General features: G+C 44.2%; 2 protein-coding genes across 3 annotated transcripts in view; both read right to left on the bottom strand.

The window, feature by feature from the left end:
• Positions 1 to 3,959: 3,959 nt before the first annotated feature.
• Positions 3,960 to 20,749, bottom strand: TEX29 (testis expressed 29). 2 transcript variants are annotated; one of them, XM_019644793.1, is made up of 6 exons: positions 20,666 to 20,749; positions 14,236 to 14,337; positions 11,611 to 11,721; positions 6,196 to 6,265; positions 5,164 to 5,327; positions 3,960 to 4,106 (listed from the first exon to the last, which is right to left on the bottom strand). In XM_019644793.1, exons 2-6 carry the CDS (start codon positions 14,291 to 14,293, stop codon positions 4,066 to 4,068), a joined length of 444 nt encoding a protein of 147 aa, XP_019500338.1. In that variant the 5' UTR covers positions 14,294 to 14,337; positions 20,666 to 20,749; the 3' UTR covers positions 3,960 to 4,065. The 2 variants fall into 2 exon arrangements, with proteins under 2 accessions (XP_019500338.1, XP_019500337.1); XM_019644792.1 differs by lacking the exon at positions 20,666 to 20,749 and adding an exon at positions 14,773 to 15,789.
• A 1,187-nt stretch (positions 20,750 to 21,936) lies between these two features.
• ARHGEF7 (Rho guanine nucleotide exchange factor 7) overlaps positions 21,937 to 23,435 on the bottom strand; it is a 133,852-nt gene continuing 132,353 nt past the window's right edge. The window contains exon 24 of the mRNA XM_019644783.1: positions 21,937 to 22,010. The gene's annotated coding sequence lies outside the window, so the exon portion shown is untranslated. The remainder of the gene's footprint in view (positions 22,011 to 23,435) is intronic.

The following is a 23,435-nucleotide window of genomic DNA, read 5'->3' as shown; positions in this document are numbered from 1 at the left end:
GTCTTTTACTATAAATTTTTATTTTTTATTTATTTATTTATTTATTTTTTTAGCTGAGCCATCCTGCTACCTGTTGGCAGCTCAGCAGCTGCTCAGCTTGGGCTGGACTCGAACCACTGTTGCTCAGAGCTCAAACTCTTGAGCGAGTTCTTAACCAACTGAGCCACTCGGCCGGCCCACAATTTATTTTTATTTTCCAGACTTTTCATATTCTTCTTGAGGGCATTAAGCAAAATTAAATAAGTTAGACAAAAAAAGATAAATACTGCATGATTTCACTTGTATGTGGATTCTAACACAAACAAACAAAGAGCTCACGAATATAGAGAACAGATTGGTGGTTGCCTGAGACACAAGATGAGAAGGGGGTGGGTGAAATGGGTAAAGGGAGTCAAAAGGTATAAATTTCCAGTTACAAAGTGGGAATGTAAAAAGTATTCTTCTGTCCTCTTCCCTAGGTTTTAAGTTCAAAAAGGGCAAGAACTTTGTCTTAACGTTATCCTCTATTTATGGTATTTTCCATTTGCTTCATCCCACATCCTACTGACAATTTGAATGAAAACGTATTCAAATTTATGTAGCCTTAATAATAATTTAAACTTAATTTAAAAATTAAATTTGCCTTTTAAATTATGGAAAGTGTTCCAAATCAAAAACATTGCTTCCTTCCTATACCAGAAACATCTTTCCCGCTGAGCGTACTGTAATCATTCTTTCCAGCTTGTGTTTTGTGCTATATTGCTTTATCGATGAGTTTTTTAAGGCCAACAATGGAATCCAATGTTGACACCTCTCAGATCTCTGGTGTTCATGTTATGGAAAGAGCATATTAAGGTTCCTGAAGGTGGTCTGTGAGAGCTCACATCACATTCTGGAATTAAATCGACCTTGTTCTTTTCATCAGAGAAAGACAAGAAGAGTAAGCTATTGTTTTCCAAAAGACTCACCTTCTTCAACAAGCCACTTCATTCTTCATGTAGCAGATGTCTCTGTTGAATGTATTTGAGTGCACTCCAAGCAGAGCAATCTGGCAATAAAACACTGCAAGATATTTTCAACCTTCGAGAGGAACCACTGCAGTTCCCAATCCTAGAGATCTGAAGCAACCCTTGGAGCTACTGCCAACATTCAATACTCCAGAATCAAGTGTGAGCATGGCCCCAGTCAATTGGAGACCTATGAGGTCAGCTTCACAGCCATGTCGCTGTCAAGAAAACATTATCCAGCCAATTTCCTCCTTCTATTCTAGAGATTTGCAAAACGCTCAGAGGCTCACTCCCCAAACACCCGGAAACTCTGTTATGCACAGTATTTCTTCACAGTAGCCTCCTTCTCCAATCATCGGATCTAGCTCTTAAGCATGATCAAGTTCCAACTATTTGTAAGTCCTTAGAAAGTGTCTTCCACTCTAACAGGTTTTCTCGGATAATAAGTCTGCAGGCTGTTGTACTCTCGACCCTTCTTCTTCTCCTGTTACCCACAAGGAAAGGTGTACATTTCCTTGTTAATAATTCTTTGATCATTATTGCATAAATTTCCACATTGCAAGCGTCTATATCAGTGTGTTCACCTAATCAAATGTCATTGCAAAATCTCTTGCCTCCATATTTATTAATATTTTCTTCTGATACAATGCCAATTTACAGACTACCTTTTTGGATAAGCAAATATGTTTTGCCATCACTTTGCAGCTCTTAGTTTGCAAGGTTAAACTATACAAAGTACTTTCTTCACAAAGATCTGACTGTGAAAGTCCATTTATGCTGAAGTATTAGGGAATAATTTTTGGAAACTGGGAAATACAAATCACCTGTGTTGGGATTAGAGTGACTGTGTCTCTAGACATATTGGAGAGAGAGGATCAACTCTATAGAGTAACTTCCGTGTTATGAATTCATAGTTCACAGCCCAAGAAAGAAGAAACAAGTAACGTTCAGTGCACCAGGCCAAGTTTGATATTTTAATCAGAAATTGAGTGAAAACAGAGTCAAGGTAAGGACACAGAGGTATATTATTACACAGGTGACACAGAAAAAAATAAAGACAATTTGGGGGGAAAAGGATATGCAAGATTTTTCTGTTGGTTAATTAGCATGTGAAACAGAAACGCTATAAGACCAAAGGACTTTCACACAGCGGTTCTGATATCTTTTATAGAATAGTCTTTTAAAATTTTCCCTTTTTTATCAGCTTCATCCATATAAAAAGATAGCTCAAGTATAATTAGTACAATAGTCATAAATGTGCAAAGACTTTTTACTTTTTCTTTTTTTTTTGCAAAATTAGATCATACTGAAAAGAAAACACAGAAAAAAAGGCTAATTAAGGAACCATGAACTATTGTAGGAAGCTCAGTGTCTTATTAAAGATTCATTCTTGAATTTTTTAAAATAAAAGATTGTGGGGTGGCCTGTTAGCTCAGGTGGTTAGAGCACAGGCTCATAACACCAGGGTTGCCGGTTCAATTCCCACATGGGCCAGTGAGCTGTACCCTCCACAACTAGATTGAAGACAACCACTTGACTTGGAGCTGATGGGTCTTGGAAAAACACACTGTTCCCCAATAAAATTTCTTTAAAAAAAAATAATAATAAATAAATAAATAAATAAAAGATTGTGTGGGTAGGGTGAAAAATTGGAACTCTGTTCCAGGAAACACAAAAGGCATATCAAAAGTTTCACAACATTTTTAAAGGCACAATGGTCATTATTATTAAAAAATATTATTTATTAACCAGAATTATTACATTGAAGACAAAGTTTAAGACTGAAAATTTGAAGAGCCCCTGGCTTCCTTTGCTCCTACTGAATTCTCCAGAGATTTTATAACTAGCCTTGGCTGTCTCTGTGCTTATAGAGAACGCCTCAATCTATACCTATTGGAAATGCTCATAAGAAAAATTATAACAAAGAAAGTGTAGCCTAGAAACATGAATTTTATTTTCATGCATCAGCTTGAGGCAAAAGTCCTGTATAGCTCTGACTAAAGAGCTGACTGAATCCCCAAATCACAACTTTCTAGAAAGGTTTCCTATAGTTATCTCATTCTGACCAAAACCTTGTGAAGATACTAACAAAAATATTTAAAAAGTTAAAAAATATAATAAAAAAAGATTCTCTCAGACCAAGGGGCTTCCCTGGCTGGTTTGTATCAGCCATGGTTAACACTCAGTCACTCTGGAACCTACATGAGTTCTGCCCTGGAAGAGGTACTTTGAGGGAAGCTGCCATGGATGGTTCCGGGCCTCTCAGAAACTGATGCTGCTTCTCTCATTAACACAGCTTACTGCTGGGCAAGTCCTGAATTTCCTGCAACTTTGAGTAACAGTCCCACCCTGTGAAGATGCAGCCAGAAATGGAGGCCTCGGTGACGTCGCCTGTGTCAATGCTGTAAGCTACTTTGATTCCAGTATCAGCAACAAACATTGAAAAAATCAAAGCTTCTAGCTCATGTTCTCACCCTCCAAAGACTTTCTCTCTTCTAAGATTAAAAAAATACAGCATTGAATACATGAAAATATAAACTGGTAACCACAATATGGCCTCAGGGAAAGAAAAGACAGTCTGGGGAATATAGTCAATAATGTAAATATTTTTTAGGGGGCCAGATGGACTTATGTCTTGTTAGGGAGACCACTTCATAGACAGTGTAGAGGCTTGACCACTGCACTGTTCATATGAAGCTGATGTTGAATAATATTGTATGTCAACTACAATTTTATATACATGTAGTCATGGGATGTGGAGTAGAGTGTAGGAATGGAGTCAATGGAATTGTAATAGATAAGTATGATATCGGGGGTGGGAGGGCAGTGGGTGGGGGGAGGGGTATTGTCATTTTGTGAGCGGTGAAAAGGATAACTATTGCATTGTTTTGTATACCTGAAACTAATAATAAAAAATAAAAATAAATAAAAATAAAAAAAAGAAACAAGAAGCATTTAAAATACCTTTATTTTTCTCATTGGGAGGTCATTCTATCACACATTTTAACAGTGGTTCACTAGGTGTAACATTTCACTTGGCTATTTTCTGCTAATCTTCACATTTTCTTCATCATAGATTTTAATCCTCAGTTTCTTCATCATCCATTATTGTCACTGTTGCTGAATTTAAAACAAAAATAAGTGGGGTTTTTTTAAATGGACTACTCAGCAATGTCAAGAAAATTTCATCAAGGTCTGTGAACCTATCTACATGGCATACAATTGGCCATGAGTTACTCAAAAACAAGTTTGGTGTGTGCTGCCCTGTCTCTCCACTCATTCCTGGGAGAGACACAGCTTACGGAGAGGAGAAGGGTCTCCACCTCTCATGGCCTTAGCCTTACTCTTCAGAAAGCACCCTGAGAACATGCCATCGTTCCCCGTGGGAAGTGTCATTACACAGACACAGCATCGGTTATGGGGGAGCATCGAGAGACATTGGGGCCAGCTGCTTCTCCCTGCCTCCTCCTTTTCCCAGTTGCTCCAGGAAAACCAAGTCTTGGTAACCAATGGATAGTAAGAGACCTAGACAATGTTCCCATACAAACACCACCTAAGACTGAGCTGATCATTTGGGAAGTTTCCTTCTCTACATGGCAAATTGCTGACTTGTAAAAAGCATCAAGCAACTGCTAAGTCTTCCTAAGAGAGTTAATAACATACAAGCAACTTTGCTTCCTGGAAACCAGTGGCATTGGAAGATTTAGCTATTGTTCATATCACTTCAACCACGACCACCAGGCTATCAGGGAGCCACAATAGGAAGTGGTGTTATTAGCACTACTGCCAGGAAGCGCCTTGATTAAATCTGCAAGTGTCACAGTTACACCCCAGCACTACCACCCCTCCTAACACTTACACCCACTGCCCCACAACACAGCTGGCCCAGCTAGAAAGGGTGAGATGACAGAGAGGCAAAGACAGGGGGAGGAAAAGGTGGAAGATGATATTTATGGAAGGAAATGAGCTTTTTGAGCAGGAAACCCATGCTGAGGGCAGAAACCACCTTAAAACCAGACTCTCCTACTTGGAAAATATAGAGTATTGTCCAACTAAAAAACAAGTGTAATTTTTGTGGAAGGAACAATATAGCTGCTTGAGTGTCTTTCATGGATAAGGTCTCTCAAGGGACTAAAGCTGTGCCTGCCCTAAAGCCGGGTCAATGCCCTCGCCTTACCATCCTTCCCTTCAGTTTCCCCACTCCTCTCCAATGTTTTGGTAGTTGAAACTTTCGATGTTGTCTTCCCACTGGAGGGAGCTGCCTCAATTTTATCACTGGCCTTGGATGATGAAGGCATTTCTGTAGAGACTCCCTTTTCTCTCCTGCTCTCTTGAACAACCCTGAGGGGAAGACAGTTTTTATCACAATCAGGGAAATTAAAGATGGAAAACTCGATGGGCCATCCAGTCTTCCACCAGAACTTTCCCCCTTTAAAACATAGGGTTCATGATCATGAATGTATAAAATTTGTCGAAGGCTTTGGCTCAATAGTTCCCATTTTAGTTTCTTACACATGCTATGAACAGACGATCCATATATGGCATCCAGACGCCCAAGGACAGAAACAGGGAAGGAATATACTGTGCGCAGGTTACAGCCAGTCAGTCACTCAAGATGCCACCTAGCAACACTCAGAGTAGGAAAATGGTTTTTCGTGTTGCTGGACCAAGTGATTCAGCTAATCTCAGGGGCTTTTATTCATGTCACAGGGAGAGGCTTGTGGTAGAAGCCTCCCGAGTAAGAACGCTGAGTTCCAGTCCTGCCCTTGGGTAGCGGCCAGCTGCCGTGGCCTCGCTGGGGGTGCATGACCTCACCATTGAAACAAGAAAGGGAGACACTGTCTGAGAACATGTCCACACCATGACGCTATCACAGGGTGGAGGGACATGACCAGCCTGGATTGGGAACGTCAGCCAAGGCTCTGGAGACACAGCTGGGTGGCAGCCTCCACGTGCTGGTTGTGGGAGGGCTGTGGGGTGAGATGGGACGAGCACAGCACTGACAATGTTAGGTCCGCATTACATGCTGGCTGGTGGTGGTATGGAGCTCTGGAAAATACGCTGGGTCCTTTGGGCCAGCTGGCTCACATCCATGGCAGGCGCTCTTTGTTGCCCCAACAACACTGAGCCAAGAAGGGGAGTCCCCCCGACTCCCATTCCTCTCCCATAAAAGCTCTGAATGTGAGTTTAAAAGAACAAACTGACTGACCTGTAAATAATGGTGATGATAAAGGCCCCGGCGATGATCACGATCAAGGCAGAAAACACCTGCACATAAGCTGAAAAACAATTTTCATTTACCATCATTTGGACCCAAGTTAATTACAAAAGGGCAGTCCTTCTCCCCTGAGTCAGGCACGGCCCTCCACCCTGCCCCCGCTGCCCTCATCAGACCCAGCTCACCCCTGAGCACCAGCCCCTCCACCATCACTTCCCTCCTGGAGGCACTTACTTCCATGGGATTAAAGTCACCCATAGAAGGATGAAGGCTCCACACGAAAGGTATTCAGGGTGGTGGCCGTGGCTACCCACACAACACCTGAGGGCTGGCCACTGAGGGGACCAGTGCAGAGATGGCTCCTTCCTCGGTTCTCCGGGAAACAGCAGCACCGGGCCTCCTGCTCTCTGGGTAGCTTGCCCTGCCCCCAACTTCCTGAAAATGGTCCCTCAATACTCAGGTCAGTTATTCCCAAAATGAGTATAAGGTAAATGCTTTTTCGATGATAGATAAACTCCACTGGTCTGATCTCAAATTTTATTGACTGAGTTTTCCTTTATTAACAAAGGGATTCCACTGTCCTCAGTTGCTCACATTTTCCCTAAATCATCCCAACTGAGAAGCCATAGTCTTCAAGGTGACTCTTAGGGGGGTGGCCTCTATTCCCATGTTCCCCTGAGTAGCAGCGCCTGTTGGTATAAATGCTCGGCCCCTCTCCATTCCGGGGGCAGGAGTGGGGAGGAGGAGCCGGGTGTAGCCCCGCCCCCAGGTCTTCTCCTACCTAGGGCATGCAGCATAGGGCTTGAGAAAGTCCACTTTAAATGATGTTGAATGAATGGAATTGAAATGAACAAATAAAGTTTGTTTTATTTGAAAGAGTGAATCAGGAGCTTTTAAGGGACAAGAAGATGAACCTCGAATTCTCAAATTCCAGGGAATGTACGTTCCTTAGATGATCGAGTGTCTTGGTTCGTGAAATTAATTCAGAATTTATATGTGAGTGAAGTCCTGTTAGAGAAAGACACATACTTTGACAATGTTTTAGTATCAATTGTCAGCATATTTTCTCTCACTTGATATGTGCAAGTATTTTGGGTCCATGATGTGAAGCTCCTGGAGGCAGAAACTGAACCTCTGTGATTCTCTCTGTAGAGTATCTGGCTCGCACACTACCGTGTTTCCCAGAAAATAAGACATATCCAGAGAAGAAGCTCTAACGTGATTCCTCCAGGATATGGAGGGCACACACCCCTCACATGAGGGTTTTATGGCCTATTTCAGGGAGAAGGATGCCTTTTCTACAAACTCCTTCAGCTTAAAATATTCAGTATGCCAAGGTGCCATATTTTGGCACCTAAAATCTTGCTACGGCTTATTTTCTGGCTAGGTCTTATTTTCAGGGAAACAGGGTATTTGTTATAAATAATATGTCAGGTTTATCTGAAGAAAGCATTATTTTCTTTAAGGACTATCTTGGGAAAATTCTCCCCCAAGTGTAGTTAAACAAAAGTTTGGAAATCATCTCAGCAAGCACCGTGAAGAAACTGAAGTCAAACACTTAGAAGAAATGACTTGTTACGTAATGTACCCTAAGTCAAGACTGAAGAATGAAGGCAAGTCATTCTCTTTGAATTCCCAATTCTTTCTCAAAGATCTAATGCTAATTCCCCAAGTTCATATTCTTAATAATACAGATTATGCCATAACACAATGTGCACTTCAAACCAGCCAATTTAAGTAGTTGGTGAAAGGTTTTCATAACATGGAATTATGTGCACAAAGAACTCATAATACCCTGTCACTGAATACTACAACTTACACAGCACAAAGGTTCATTCGCTGTCTTGAATGAGAAAGATGTCAAAGAAATGAAAAATAATTGGAGGGCACAGTGAGAACCCACACGTAGGGCTCACTGCCCAGACTCTTCCCGCAGATGGCCCGACCTCTCAAGCTTGAAAGAAGTCAGAAGTTAAGAAAAAGCCTAGCCCACACAATTCATTTATTAAAATTGGCAGGATAGAAAGAAGATTAATATTTGCCGCTATACAAAAATGACACCCACTTATAAAACAGTGGGCCCTCTTCAAGTACAAAAAAATTCTTGAGAGTTTGTGGGGGCTTTAGTGGGGAGAAGGGGTCCTTAAAAACACTAAAGTTAAGTTGTTATACAGAGTAAGACTCATTTTCCAAATGAATGACAGGCATAAAATAATTATATTAATTTAAACAATCTTTGTTATACACACTAACATTTACAAAATGGCCAACTCCCTTCTGATGAGAAGGTGCTCAGGGAATGAGACAGGTGATGAAAAAAAAAGCAGTTAGGATTTGCATTCCCTTACTAACTGCAATCTTCCTTGAATGATCTATTTCACCATGTCATGCTGTTAAATCTCCACTTCATTGAGATATGGGGAAATTGGGATAATTAATTGCCAAGACTATGATCAGTTCTGTGACTTACTTGGGAAATGAATGACCTCTACATCTTTATATGTAGAACACTGAAAGAACAAACTCAATACCTTTGGATTTGAATGGTTTGGGCTTTTAGGGGCCCAAAATTGTAAAAAAAAGTCTCAGAAAAACTCAGTTGCCTAAGTGCCTAGGACACTGGAGTCCTCTAAGAAGCAAAATCCTGCAATAGAGATGAAATAAGCTAGATTGTAACCATCTGCTGCTCTCCAAATAGTGAGATGTGTGTGTCAAACCACCAATACCACAAAACACCAACAAAAAGATGACAAGTAGAAAAAGCAGCAAATTATGTCCAAATTACCACCACGTGCCATGAACTCAGCTCAGAACTACCTGTCATAGATCCCAGAGAATGAGCTGCTGGGATGCAGCAATGTGATAGGCCATTTAACAGTGGAAGACCTGGGACTCAAACAGATATCTCAAGTAAGATTCTGGCTAAGGTTGTGGGTTTTATGATGAGATTAGTGAAGGATAAAGAACTCCTTTAAGGAAAAAGGACTGTGTCTTATTCCAACGCTCACTACCCTTTGGAACAACTGAACTAGAGGTTCGTTAAAACCCAGAATTAACTTTCAGGGTAACATCAGCAAAAATACTAAAGGGAGTCCTTCAGGATAAAAGCAAAAAGCACTAGACAATCAATAACAAACCCACATGAGTAATAATGCGATAAAAATCAAACATACTTTCATGATAAAAACACTCAAGAAACTAGGAAGAAAAGGGAACTTTCTCAACCTGATAAACGATACCTAGTAAAACCCATAGCTGCCATTATACTTAATGGTGAAACATTTAAAAATTCCCCCTAAGATCAGGAATAAGATGAGGATATCTAGTCACATTGCTTCTATTCATCACTGTAGTTGTGGTTCTAGCCAGGGAAACTAGGCAAGAAAATGAAATAAAACCATCTAGATTGGTAAGGAAGAAGGAAAACCATCTCTAGATGCAAATGATTTGACTTTGTTTGTATAAAATGCTAAATAACTAAAAAAATGAGTAAAACTAATACGAGTCCAAAAAGGTTGCAGGATACAATATCAATATACAAAAATCAATTGTATTTCTATATAGTAGCAAACTTTCAATTCTCTTGGATATACCTAGGATTCTATATACAATCTGAAAATAAAATTAGGATGACAATTCCATTTATAATAACATCAGAAAGAATAAAATACTTAGGAATAAATTTAATAAAATAAACACAAGATTGGTACACTAAAAACTACAAAATGTTGTTGAAAGAAATTAAAGAAGACCTAAATAAATAGAAAGACATCCCCTGTTCATAGATCAGAATACTCAATATTATTAAGATGGCAATACTCCTCAAATTATCTACAGATTCAATACAATCCCTGTTAAAAACACAAGATAGCTCTTTGCAGAAATTAAAAAACTGATCCTAAAATTCATATGGAAATACAAAGGACCTGTAATAACCAAAACAATCATGAAGAAGAACAAAATTAAAGAACTCTCACTTCTCGATTTCAACATTTATTACAAAGATACAGCAATCAAAATAGTGTGCGAGTTTAGAAATAAACCCTCACATTTATGGGCAATTGATTTTCAACAAGGGTGCCAAGACAATTCAACAAAAAAAGAATAGTCTTTTCAATAAATGATGCTCAGCTACCTGGATAAAAGAATGAAATTGGGAACCTGCCTCACACCATATATAAAAATCAACTCAAAATGGATGAAAAACCTAAACATACGAGCTAAACTATAAAACTCTAAAAAGATATCATAGATGTAAATCTTTGGATTTAGCAATGTTTTTCTTAGATATAACCAACAGCACAAGTAACCAAAGAACAAATAGGTAAGCTGGATGCCATCAAAACTATAAACTTTTGTGCTTCCAAGGACAGTGTCAGGAAAGTGAAAAAGTGAAAAGACAGCCAAAAGATAGGGAGAAAGTAGTTGCAAATCATATATCTGAAAAGGGTCTACTATCCAGAATACAGAGTTCTTAAAACTACACAATAAAGACAACTAACCCAATTAAAAACCAGGCAAGGGATTTTAATAGACTTTTCTCCAGAGAACATACACAAATAGCCAACAAGCACATGCAAAGACGCTCAACTTCATTCCTCATTAGGGAAATGCAATTCAAAACCGAGATACAACCTCATACCCATTACAAAGGATATAATAAAAAATAGACAATGACTAGTGTTGGTGAGGATGTGGAGAAACTGGAACCCTCATACACTGCTGGTCAGACTGCAAAATGGTCCAATCACTTTGGAAAATAGTTTGGCAGTTCCTTCAAAATTTTAAAATGGAGTTACTATACAATCCAGCAATTCCACTCCTAGGTAAATAGCCAAGAGAATTGAAAACATATGTTCATAAAAATGTGTACACATATGTTCATAGTAGCATTATTCATAATAGCCAAAAAGTAGAAATAATACAAATTTCTACTAACTTACTAAGGATAAATAAAAGGCGGTGTATCCATACAACAGAGTATTATTCAGCCACGGAAAGGGATGAAGCACTGATACATGCTCCAACAGGATGAGCCGTGAAAACGTTACGTAGTGAAAGAAGCCAGGCACAAGAGGCCACATAGTGTATAATTCCATTTATATGAAATGTCCAGAATAGGTAAACCCACAGAGACAGAGCCATGGTTGCCAGGGGCTGGAAGGAGAAGGGAATGGAGCAACGTAATGGGATAGCAAATCTATCCCAACTGGGAGTGGAATTTCTCTGGTGGCCGAAGTCCCGGCCACAGCCCCTCAAAGCCCTCTGCTCCCACTACTGCAGAGATGTGACTGGGGAATAAGAGAAAAGGCACGTCCAGCCATGGAAACACAGGGGAGGAAAGCAGGCCATTCCCAGGCCGCCATGGCTTCGTTTGTACAGGGCAGGCCTGGCCCAGATACTTACAGGGAACTGCTTTTTCATAGCAGACACCTTTATAAAAGCAGCACCCGAGTTCCTTGCACCGATCTCTGGTGACATTGTAGTCACATATGTCGTACAGAGGAATGTCGCACACTGCAAAGCACAGACACACACAGAACTGTTATTACTGAGAACACAGCCACCCGCTGGAAATTCTACAGAATGGGGGATGTAGAGGGGAAACTTCTGGGTCTGTGTTGTGGGTTTTGTTATTTTTTAATTATGCATCACACAAATCTCACTTTGAAACTAAGATCTGCAATGAATTAGGCTTCTGAACCAAATAATGTCAAGTTAATTACACAGAATAATGCAGGGTCCTCTAATGATGAAGGAGATAATACATCTCAGCGGAGCCCTCGCCAGGCTCGGCACTCTACAAAGAAAATGGGAAACAAAGATCTAATACAATGGATACTTGGGAGTTCGGGTTATAATGTGTAATTAATTCACATTTAAGCAGACAGTGAATTATAATTATCAACATGGGCTGAGGATTATTTCAGAATTTAAAAATTGAATCAAAAGGACATAAAGTTTAATGCCAATTTTGACCCCCCAAAAAAGGAAAGATAATGAATGTGCAATACACTAGAGGTGGCAAGTGACCGTTTTCAGCACAGTCAGCTACTTAACACCTCATACACTTTCAGCTCTGACGTATGATTCTCCTAATTGGCAACAAGCATTAACTGTCCCTAACCCTGCTCGGTGGGGTCTCCTACCACAAGGAGCCTGCCCCACCCACCTTCCTGGCCTTCCAGGGAACGCCAGTCATTTTCTTAGGATTGATTTAATCTTTCAGACTAAGGGATTTCAGAGAAACCACTGTCCCTCATGCCCGGCCCTCCCTTTCCCAAGACGCTCCCACTCCATGTGCTAAATACTGTTGCCATGGCCTCCCCTGCCAGGCGATGGAACTATGACGGCCCTCTGCTGTTGGGATGCCACTGCAGCCACAGGGCAGAGTCCGGGGATGAAAGAAATCCGGCTGTGAACCTCCTGCACCACCATCCTCTCCTACAGCTGGGTCCTAGAAGCCAGAGCCCGACTTACCCACCAGGAGGGGCAGAGGGAGTTGGGCAGCCAGAGGGGGCCTGTCCTTGGCACAGCTGAACTAGCGTGGCTCAGAGACTGGTCCCAGGTGGCCTGTGGTCACTGAGCTCTCAGTCGCTCTGCACAGTGGCCATCAGTTGAAGGCAATGGGAACTGTGCTGGATTTTGCTTTCAGTGTGGTCTGGGCTTCAGGCAGCACCACCTACGGCCCCATCAGGGCAGCATTGAGGTCTCAGGGACACAGAACGACAAGTGCTACCGCGCTTGCCTGCCGCTCCCACAGAACTTAGAGTGGGGCCACTGGTGACAGTAACAAGGACTGCTAACACTGTTCCTGTGTGCTCAGGCCGCCCTACCTCCCCCAGAAAGATCCAAGAGACCAAAGACCACACAGCTGGCAGGCAGAGCTGGAATCTCCCTCACACCTGCTGTTCCCACTCTTGTCCCAGGAGTGCAGCTCAACAGTGTCCTTCACAGAGCTGAGGGGACGGGGTTCCCGGGCTTGCTCCAGGCGATGGCAAACAGGATGCGCAGGAAATAATTCACTGAGTGAAGCACACGTTTTGCTCATACCGATTGCTCTCTTTAACGTCACGACACAGGTGAGAAAACTTTGGTACGTGTTTCCTATTTTGGCTGCCTTAATGGAATATTTTGGAATAGCAGCTGGTCCCCTGTGCCCGCTTCTGTGTAGGCTCCGTGTCCCCATCACAGCTGAGACCACTGTGGGCCTCCGTTGCCTTCTTCCTCCTCCTATCCAGTGCTGTTTTATTTGCCTGGACCTCCCATGATGTCTCAATGCATTGCAAGTTGCCACACAGAAGTCTCCCACATTTCCAAACCTGGCCAGTCCAGGAACCCCTCTAGTCAGTCTCTGTTCCAAGCCAAACAAAAAAATAATAATTTTTTTTTCTTTTCCTTCTATTTTTCTTGTCTTTCATTTGTTACTAAAGTCATGCATGACTAAAAGTTCAGTTGAGAAAAAAATTCAAGTAACACAAATATGCAGTGGAGGTGACACTTCCCCCTTCTCACCCAATCCCCGATGGTCTCACACATCTAGAATTTTTGTCTGAGTGGTTTTAAGTGATGGCAATCACACTGTATATACACACTAGCCATGTGACTTGGAGAAAGTCACATTTGCATAGATTTTCCTTGAACACCCAGGTACAAGCATCCAACTTCATATCCCAGGCACCCAGGACAGAAGTGGGGAAAGGTGACTTTTACTGTTGAGAAACACTTTTTTAAACAACAAAAAAGAGAAATCACTCGTGCAATAAAAATTATGAAGTAGCTGAAGTGTATGTTTAGCACCTCATATGAAAACATTTTTAACCCTAAAGCCCCTTGGGAAATAGTTAAATATATTTCAATGCTGAAAAACTCAGGGGTTTGCAATGAAATTTTAAGAAAATGAAGACTTCACAGTATTTTCCTACATTATTTTAAAACAAACAAACTTCTTTGCCTTCTCTTCTAAACTTGGTGGCTAATCGTTAAAGCCTTGGGTTGAAATAGGCCCTTACAGTAGTTTTTTCTCATTACCTGCAAATTTCTTCAGGATATGCGAGGGGGACTTTTTGAATTCTGGAACATATCTCATTGTAGCGGTCGAAAGATGAAAGACAGACGAGGGGTCAAGGGAACCTGGGAGAGAGAGCAGTTAGCACAGTAGGACCTCAAGGGTAGCCTGCAGCTTCAGTTAGTGCCAGGAAGGCAGGTGGCCAGGCTGACAGCCGAACTGGGTCTCACCTGTCAATCATGTCCCCAGCTGAGTCCCCCAGCCTCACCTCTCCCACTTACACTCCAAGTGAACAACTTTTGAATCAAACAAGAAAACTGGCCACCTCCTCCCTCCAGCTGCTCCTGGTCAGTGGAGTGTGGAGCCAGTGGCAGGCCCGCCCTGCCTGCTGTGATGTCACACAGCCCTGTGATGTCACACAGAGGGCAGGGCTCCAACTGTAGGGCAGACAGGACGCTCACAAGGCTGAGGAGGTTGGGAGACACTTAAGAGCAGGCATGACATCAAAAACCCTGCCCTCCAGACCTTGCACCCCGGCCCCATTCCTGTGGGACACCCACCCCTGTTGCCCAGCCAGGCCCAGCTTCAGAGCTAGATGTTTGAGTCCTGCCACTGGCGTCCTCACTCCTCGGTTCTTGGAGAGCCCACTTCTGCTGGCACTGCTGGGACACAACAGTGAGCACAACAGACAAAAGTCCCCACCATCAGGGACATATTATTCTTGTGATAGGAGACAGAACATATATGTCAGATCAGACACAGGCCATGCAGAAAAGGAAAGCAGAGCATACTGATTAAGGAGCGGCTGGAGCAAGGAGTGGCTTTCTGTTTTACAAGGCGTGAGCAGGTAGCCTCTGAATTAGATGGCATCTGAGCAGATCCGCAAGGAAGTGAGGGAGGGAGCTATGTGGCCATCCAGGCAACGTGCTGAAGGAGCTGAAGGAGCAGCAAGTGCAAAGGCCCTGGGGTGAGGCAGGGTTGGCAAATCTGAGAACCCAGGAGACCAGTGTGGCTCGAGTGAAGACAGAGACATCACAGAGGCTCAATCATGAGCAAGCGTGTAGGTTACTTTGGACTTTGACCTTCCCGCTAAATGAAATAGGGCACTAAGACAGGATTTTGTGCAGGGGCGAAACTAAATTATATTTTAACAGCATCATCTGACTTTTGGAAACAGGCGTTAAGGAGACAAGAGTAAATTTAGGGAATAACATAATGATCCAGGAGGAAAATAAGGGTGTGATCAGGGTGGTAACTGGTTGAATGTTCTTTGTATGGCGTTTTAGAGTCAATAAGATTGGCTGACAGGTTTGTGAGAGGAACAAATTAGTGATGCACCTGAGGACTTTGCCTGAGAGGATGGAAAGGTGGAGCTGCCACATTGAAGACGGACACTCAAGTCCGAGTGGACAGGCCAAGCAGACGTATCATTTGTGCATCTGGCTGGGGCTGAGGTCCTGGCGGGGCATGCACAGCAGGCAGCTGGAATAATGAGCCATCAGCTTGTGAGAGAGCACCCAGGGAGCCTGCATTGGAGGGGGAGCCCTGGGCTGCTGGGGACAGAGGGCCTGCAAACAGGGAGGGGCAGGTGGAGACCGGGTGGTGGGAAGCACAGTGTGGTGTGGTGGGAAGCACAGTGTGGTGTGGTGTTCCAGGAAACAAGAGAAGGAAGCATTAGTCTTTGGGAAGAGGACCTATGCACCTGGACCAGGTCAGGATGAGGAAGCAAGCAGTGATTGGTGAGGCAGCAAGGCAGCGGAATATCATCAGGAGGGGCCAGTGGAGGAGACCACTGCCCAGGGGAGCAGGCATGGCCACGGGCTGAGGTGTCCGTTGTTGCACTTGTCAGAACTCTGGGATGAGGAGCAGAGACACTGGAATTTATCAGGGCTGAGGTTTCTGCAGGAGGCGAGGTGGTTGCACTGGCAGGACTTAAGCTGGGAAGGATACGTGAGGGCAGAACGGGAGAGGAAGGATGAATTCGTGGGAGGGGCTGCAGAGAGAGGAGAGGAACTACCCAGCCCCAATGGGGTGGACGGACTCATACTGATGGCGAGAGGGGTGAGCCCAGGGCAGGAAGCTGTGGTCCGATGGGAGGTTCGGAGTGGAAGTTGTGGCAGGAATTCGGTTTTGGTGTGACTGAAAGAGCAGGTGGCTGAGGCCAGGAAAGTCAAGGTCACCCCAAGGGAAAGGTCAAGGACCTGAGCTGCACAGAAACCCTGCACCCATTATCAGTGACTCCCCATTCCCTCCCATTGTCCCTCCCTAAGCAACCACTAATCTGCCTCCTGTCTCCATGGATTTGCCTCTCTGGGCATTTCATATCAAGAAAATCACGTAACATGTGTTCTTACATATCTGGCTACTTTCACTTCCATTTTTTGAAGCTTCATCCACATAATAGCACATGTCACAACTTCATTCCTTTCATGGCTGAATAATAGTCCATTGCATGGGTGGACCACTTTTTGTTTATCCATTTATCGGTTGATGGACATTTGGGTTGTTTCTACTCTTTGGCTATTATGAGTAATGCTGCTATGGACTTTCACAAGTTTTTGTGTGGATGTATTTTCACTTCTCTTGGGTACACACCTAGGAGAGGAATTGCTGGGTCACATGGTAACTCAAGGTTAACCTTTTGAGGAACAGCCACATTATTATCCAAAGTGGCTGCACCACGTTATGTTCCCAAATAAAGGCATTCAGGTTCTCTCTCCTGGGAATTTTAACCTACAGCAGGCACAAACCTGGTAGAACTAGGTTGTCTCATTTCTCAGCAAGCTTCCAGAGAATTCATAGAGACAGTGAGTAAAGTATGGGCATTTGAAGGCTGGGGTTCACATGAGGAGGCTGAGAAAGCCCTTGAGGGGGAGGAGGGTGTTCACGACAGGCTTCCAGAGAGAGGCAAAAGAGGACCTGAGATTCCAAAAGATTTATTCAAGTGGAGAGGCATGATATGGCAGCTAAGAGGAGAGTGAGCATGTCAGGATGATGGCCGGTACTGCTGGGCCACCCCCGTGGGCCCCCTTAAGCCACTGGGGCAGGGAGATCAGGCTGTCTCTCAGGAGAGACCGTTACAGTGGTGGTGGTAGGACCAATAGAAGAAAAAGAGATAGATGACTCCCCCTCCATCAACAGAATCCACCTGGAGGCCACAGGAGGATGCCACTTCACCCCCACCTAGGCAGCCAGAACCCGTAGAGTGCCGCTGTTTGGCGAGACCCTCCCAGGCATGTCAGAGTGATGGCCGGTACTGCTAGGCCACCCCCGTGGACACCCTGAAGCCACTGCCCACTTTGCTTACCCCCAGGCCAGGCCTGTGACAATGGAGGCTTTCCGGCCCACAGGAGGGGGAGCCAGTGTGGCCGGTGGTAATCCCCTCCATTATTAGCCCTATGTCCTGTTCCCATCCGATAACCGGCGACTGCACTTACTGACTTAATTATAGCAAACAGCAAGACATTTGCTGTAGTGGGCTGTGCAGCCTTCCCATGGGAAAATGTAAGTGGTGGTGTGGGTTTTCTGAAATAGGAAAACTACCATTGGGATCCGTTACAACCTCTGAGGACTCCTTCAACGACTCTTTAGTAACACTATAATGGGATTTAGCTAACAACCTATAGCAACACGCAGGCCCAGCTTCTGGAAGGGCAGGTACCCAGGTCAAAGTCAGGGGAGCAGACCAATTTATAAAGAGGCGAGTCCACTTCCCCTATTGTTAGGAGTTGAATTGTGACCACCGCGCCCCACCCCCCGAAAAAAAATAAAGATATGTTGAAGTCTTGACCCACGGTACCTGTGAATATGACCTAATTTGGAAATAGGATCTTTGCAGATATCATCAGGTTATGATGAGGTCACACTCAGTCAGGGGGGCTAATCCATTATGACTGGTGTCCTACTAAGAAAACAGAAACACGCAGAGGAGAGGCCACGTGAAGACACATGTGTGAAGACAGCCATGTGCCGAAGGAGGCAGAGACTGGAGCCACAAGGCCACAAGCAAGGAATGCCAGAGACGGATGCAACCACCAGGAGCCGGCAAAGGCAGTCAGATCACGCCCTGGGGCCTCCAGCGGGAGTGCCGATGGCTTGGTTTCTGACTGCTGGCCTCAAAACTGTGAGAGAAGCAAGTTCTGCAGTTACGGCCCACCAGTTTTGTTCCGGCAGCTCAGAAAAGTAACCCGTGTTAATTTTGCTGGGACAATAACCAGAGAAGAAAGTCTTCAAAATCCTAAGAAACACCTGTCTGATATGGCGATTAGAAAAGGCAACCCCAAGCAAGAGGATTAAAGGTGGGCCTGGGTCAGACCAGGATGTTTGGGTCCTGATCCCTTTGGGCGCTGTGGGCCCCATCTGAGACTGGCACCCGCAGGCTGCGTGGTCTTAGGCCTGACCCGCCTCGCTCCCTTCCCTGTGCTCCTGCCAGCCACGTCACACGACAGCCCCTTACACTTGCACCCAACTCATCAGCCGTTCATGTCAAGTGACAGCTGACCACCAGCTATGTCGACAGACCCCACGCACCGCTGTCACAGAGCGGGATTCCCTGAGTAATTAATTCCCTCATGCAGCTGCCACCTTTTAATTTTGCAGCATCGCCATATTCCGAAGAGTTGCCACTTGCGTACCTCCTTTCAGCTATTAAATGACAACCCCTTTTGTTTACAAATAATATCAAGTTAATTAAATATTGCATCTAAGGAAGGAATTAAAACGGCACCCATTTCAGCCCAGGCAGAGCCCAGATGATTAGCATCCCGCAACGTGTTGTGGAAAAGGCGTCCTTGCATAATCTGTACAGAAGGTAACGTTTTAGAAGGGCAACACTTCACGTGGCCCTGTGCTGCCATCAGAGCAGTTTAAGAGCCTGTGCAGCGTCTCGCTCCTTGGCCAGCTGTGTAGCTGACAAGCTGACTAGGGAGCTTGGTTTCGGAGCTTGGGTCCCATGGGCTTGCTAACACGCCTCGCCAGGGCAGGCAGGCACCCTGAAGTCCAGGCAGGCTGCCCTCCTTCCGCCCGCCCGAGCCGCCACCCTTGTGGTGATAGGGTAGGTAGGTAGATAGAAAAGAGCAGAAGGAGAAACTTAGCCCCAGTTAGAAAGCCCCTTGCTGCAGCTCCAACCTGGGTCAAGACCCCTGGCAACTGCCCAGCAAGACTCCAGGCTTACACATACCTCTAAATCAAAGAGATATGTCATTAAAAGTCAGAGAAGGGGGAAACCCATCCTGTTTGTCAGGACCATCAATACCTTACTAGCCCAACAGGATTCCAGGCTTACACATACACTTAAAGGATGTGTCTATACATCCCCCAAATCAAGGGGATGTGTTTACACATGCCCCTAAATTGAAGGCGTGCATTAGAAGGAAGGTATCCTGCTTATCAGAGAACCCACCCTATTTGTCACCAGTACCTCACTAGCACAACAGGATTCCAGGTTTTCACACACCCCGAAGGGACATGTTTACACATCCACCAAAACCAAGGGGATATGTTTACACACACCCCTAAATCAAAGAAATGCATTGCTAAATACCAGAGGACTAGGTGCCTCAGGTGAAAAGAGAGGGGACACCGGGAGGCAATTCTACCCATAGAAATAAAAGCCTTCATGCAATGTTAAGGCAAGGCTGCTTCCCTCCCTGGGGTCAGCCTGCTCCACATTTCAGAGTATTCTCACATTTTCTAATAAACTTGCTGTTCTAAGCTACTTTCCTGTCTTGGGTCAGCCCGTTCTATGTCTTGGTGTCTTGGAGTGTACTTTCTTTTACTAATAAACTTCTCCTGTTCTTGCTGCATACATTTCTGTCTCGTGATTGAAGTCTTTCCTTCAAGAAGACAAGAACGAGGTTTCAACGTCATTTTCCCGGTTAACAACGGGAAGAACAATAGCACCACTTAACACACTGCAGCATCACGTGAGCAGAGCACACAGAGATAATTGTAAATATAAAAGAGCTCAAAAGGGGAGACAAACTGAACCCCTTGGCAACAGAGTACACACACATCATTTGCAGGTATGTACCGATGCTCCTGAATACCTACCACCAGCTCACTCAGTCCTTCACCAGGCAATTAGCAACCAAGGAGGCATGGCAAGTAGGGGCTGGGCCTCCCATGGGGAGAAGAGCAGGTACCACCCAGACCTCAGGTGGGAAGATGGGCATCCATGAAACCATCGCAGGCATGTGTGTGTGTGACCACTGAGGAGGAGGTTGTGGTGCTGGGAGGGAGGGAGGGGCACACAAGTGCGCATGGATATAAAGGCATCGAGCCAGCCAGGTATAGGGGACTTCCAGATGGACCCCAAGGGCAGGACAGGGTAAGGCAGGCTCAGAGAACACAGAAACGAGCGCAGCTGGGTGGCAGAGTGCACCAGGAACCGAGGGAGCAGGAATGGCTGCACACACACAGATCTGTGTTGTTTGTGAGCACGAGCAAAGTCACCTGATGAGCAGCAGAAGAGCAGCGTCTCTTCTGGGGCAGGTGACGGGGCAGAAGCCAGAAAGCGTATGCAACTCTTTTGAGAGGTCTATCTGTTGAGGGGAAAGCATTAAATGAAAGCGGCTATGTATAAGCATGTTTAAATGCCACTGGATACAATTTGCTGTGTTTACAAAATGGAAACCACAGCTTCCCTGGCACCGGAGGGACTGGAAGCTGGGCCCACTAGTCTCTCCTCCCAGCAGGCCTGCGGTCATGGTGACAGTGCTGCAATATTAATCAGTTCTAGAACAGAGCAGGAGCCTGCAGGGCAATGACCATTCATCCACTTTTTTATATGCTTGGCATTTTACATAGTAAAAAAAAAATTTTTAAATGCAGGGGCCAAGAAGGACCTTGTTGAGTGGTTTTGTTCAGGGAAGAGGAAGAAAGGGAAGCGTGTGGTTCCTGGGAAAGTGAGGTGTCGTGATGGGCACTGAAGCGGAGGCTCACTCTTCTACTGAAATGGACAGGGTTCTGGGTGGCAGGCAGAGGCAGCGCCACACCAGCAGCCTCTTTTTTGTAAAAGCAGTCCAAACTCTGTGGAGGGAGGGGTCACACTTGAGAGAGTGAGAGATTTTACGTAACCACTGAGAACTGGAGACAGAACGACCCCAAAAAAGCTCTATTTCATCCCATCTTCCTGTTCCCCCTGCTTTTTAAACCATTTTAATACCTTGCAGACTTGGACACATCTAGGAACTTATAACCCTCTATAGTTGCAATGGGTAGCAGCTGTTCTTGGTGGTACAGCATGAGCTGAGGACACACAGGTCAGCTGTGAAGTCCTCTTCCACGTGCCTATCTGGATACTAAACCCCCGTTCACATACACAAATGTGGAAGACATGAGCAGATCAGCCTGATGCCTGCGTCATCCCTCCAGGCACCCCGGGTTATTACTCTGGGCTCTCACAGAGCACTAGGTGGGTCCCGGATTACACCCTCAGCAATGGTTCCCTCCGCCTGGTGCTGGGCACTGGCATTTTCCATCAGCACCCAGGAGCTGGGGAGGAAGGCAACCCACCCATCCCTCCACGTGCTGAAAACCTGTCTGAAGAGAAAACCAGAGGAGAGGATCAAAGCTAGAGATGAGGTCATGGTGGTAGAGGGCTAGTTGTATTTGCCGTATAATTATTGCAGCATAAAAGATAAATCTGATGAGACTGGGGACAAAAACATATATATTAGACAGATGGGTGTATGTTACCACAACCTCCTCTTCCGATGGCACATTCATTACAGTCAACAGCATCGATGTGAAGATTTCAGGAATGAAGTTTCAGACGGCATTTATGCCTTGATGCCTCCTTTGAAAAATTATGAGTGTGAAATTATCAGTGATGTTTCTAAAACTTCCAGGAATTTGGAAAATACTATCAAAGTCTAAAAAGCACAGACCATTCCTAGGAGTTACACTCGCACAGTCACAGAGTTGTATATATGAGGTGTGATAAAAAAATACAGTGAATGTTTAAATTTAAAAAAAAACTATTAGAGACACGTTGCCATTAATCCCCCTCAAAATACACCCCCTCCCTTCAAACACACTTATCCCATCGTTCTTGGCACTTTCTGAAGCAGTTCTGGAAGTCCTCTTTCGTGTCTTCAGTTGCACTGTTGTGGCTGCCTCCATGTCCCAAATCATTTTGACTTTGGGGAAGAGCCAGAAGTCGCACAGTGCCAGATGCAGTGAATAAGGTGGATGAGGACACACCGTAATGTTTTGACAGAAATTGTCCTACCAGAAGCAATGTGTGACACGGAGCCTTTCTGTTTTGATAAAAAAAAACTATGGTGAGCGCTGCTGCCGAGTGCCATCCAATGGAAAGGCAGGGATATTCAATATGGGAAGTGGTGCAGTGGTGCGTCAAACATTAGTAGCAGTGTGTGACAAATTTCCATTTGTTCAGTGCAGTCAGTCAGGTGTGAGCTACGGTTGAAAAGGTGTGTTTTAAAGTGTGCCATAAACCATCCTCCATCATGACAATACTCCGTGTTACACATTGATTCTGGTATACGGCAATTTCTGTCAAATAAAAACATTACAGTGTCCCCTCATCCACCTTATTCACCACCATCGGACACTGTGTGACTTCTGGCTCTTCCCCAAAGTCAAAATGATTCAGGACATTCAGGCAGCCACGACAGCGCAACTAAAGATACAAAAAAGGACTTCCAAAACTGCTTCAGAAAGTGGCAAGAATGCTGGGATAAGTGTGTTCAAAGTGAGGAGAAGAATTTTGAGGAGGATTAATGGCAACATGTCTTTTACTGTAATAATTTTTTTTAATTTAAATATTTACCATATTGTTTGATCATACCTCGTACTAGGATATTCAGTGGAGCATTTCTGCAATAGCAATAGCCTCTGTCAAATATCTATTAAGAAGTGACCAAAATTAAACTGTGACCAATTCAATCAATGAAATATTTATGTAGCTGTCAAAACAATAGTCAACCTACATATGCTTATAGGGAGAGGTATCTGTGTTAAAACCAAAAGGCAATACTAGCAAAAAGTCATAAAAATTCTGTATGTCTAAAATTTTCAAGTTTTGTTTTTCATATGTAGGTCTTTAATATACCTGGAATTAATTTTTGTTTTTGATATATTATAGGGATCTATTATTTTTCCTGCATGAATTTTTTAAAAAGGCAAATTAGAGAAGTGTGATTTCATTTGTAGGGAAATCTCTCTCTCTCTCTCTCTCTCTCATACACACACTCACACA

This window comes from Hipposideros armiger, unplaced genomic scaffold (genome assembly GCF_001890085.2).
Source record: "Hipposideros armiger isolate ML-2016 unplaced genomic scaffold, ASM189008v1 scaffold_91, whole genome shotgun sequence".
Classification (NCBI taxonomy): Eukaryota; Metazoa; Chordata; class Mammalia; order Chiroptera; family Hipposideridae; genus Hipposideros; species Hipposideros armiger.
The sequence above is the reverse complement of the archived record's forward strand: the minus strand, read 5'-3'. Positions and strand labels throughout refer to the sequence as shown.

Bases quoted from the DNA above. Each gene is read 5' to 3' on its own strand.
- TEX29 (XM_019644793.1), bottom strand. From the start codon at position 14,293: ATGAGATATGTTCCAGAATTCAAAAAGTCCCCCTCGCATATCCTGAAG. The intron at 5,328-6,195 runs GTCAGTCAGTTT...TCTTCCCCTCAG, and splicing joins ATCATCACCATTATTTACAG to GGTTGTTCAAGAGAGCAGGA. The intron at 4,107-5,163 runs GTAAGGCGAGGG...TTTTAAATTCAG, and splicing joins GGAAACTGAAGGGAAGGATG to CAACAGTGACAATAATGGAT.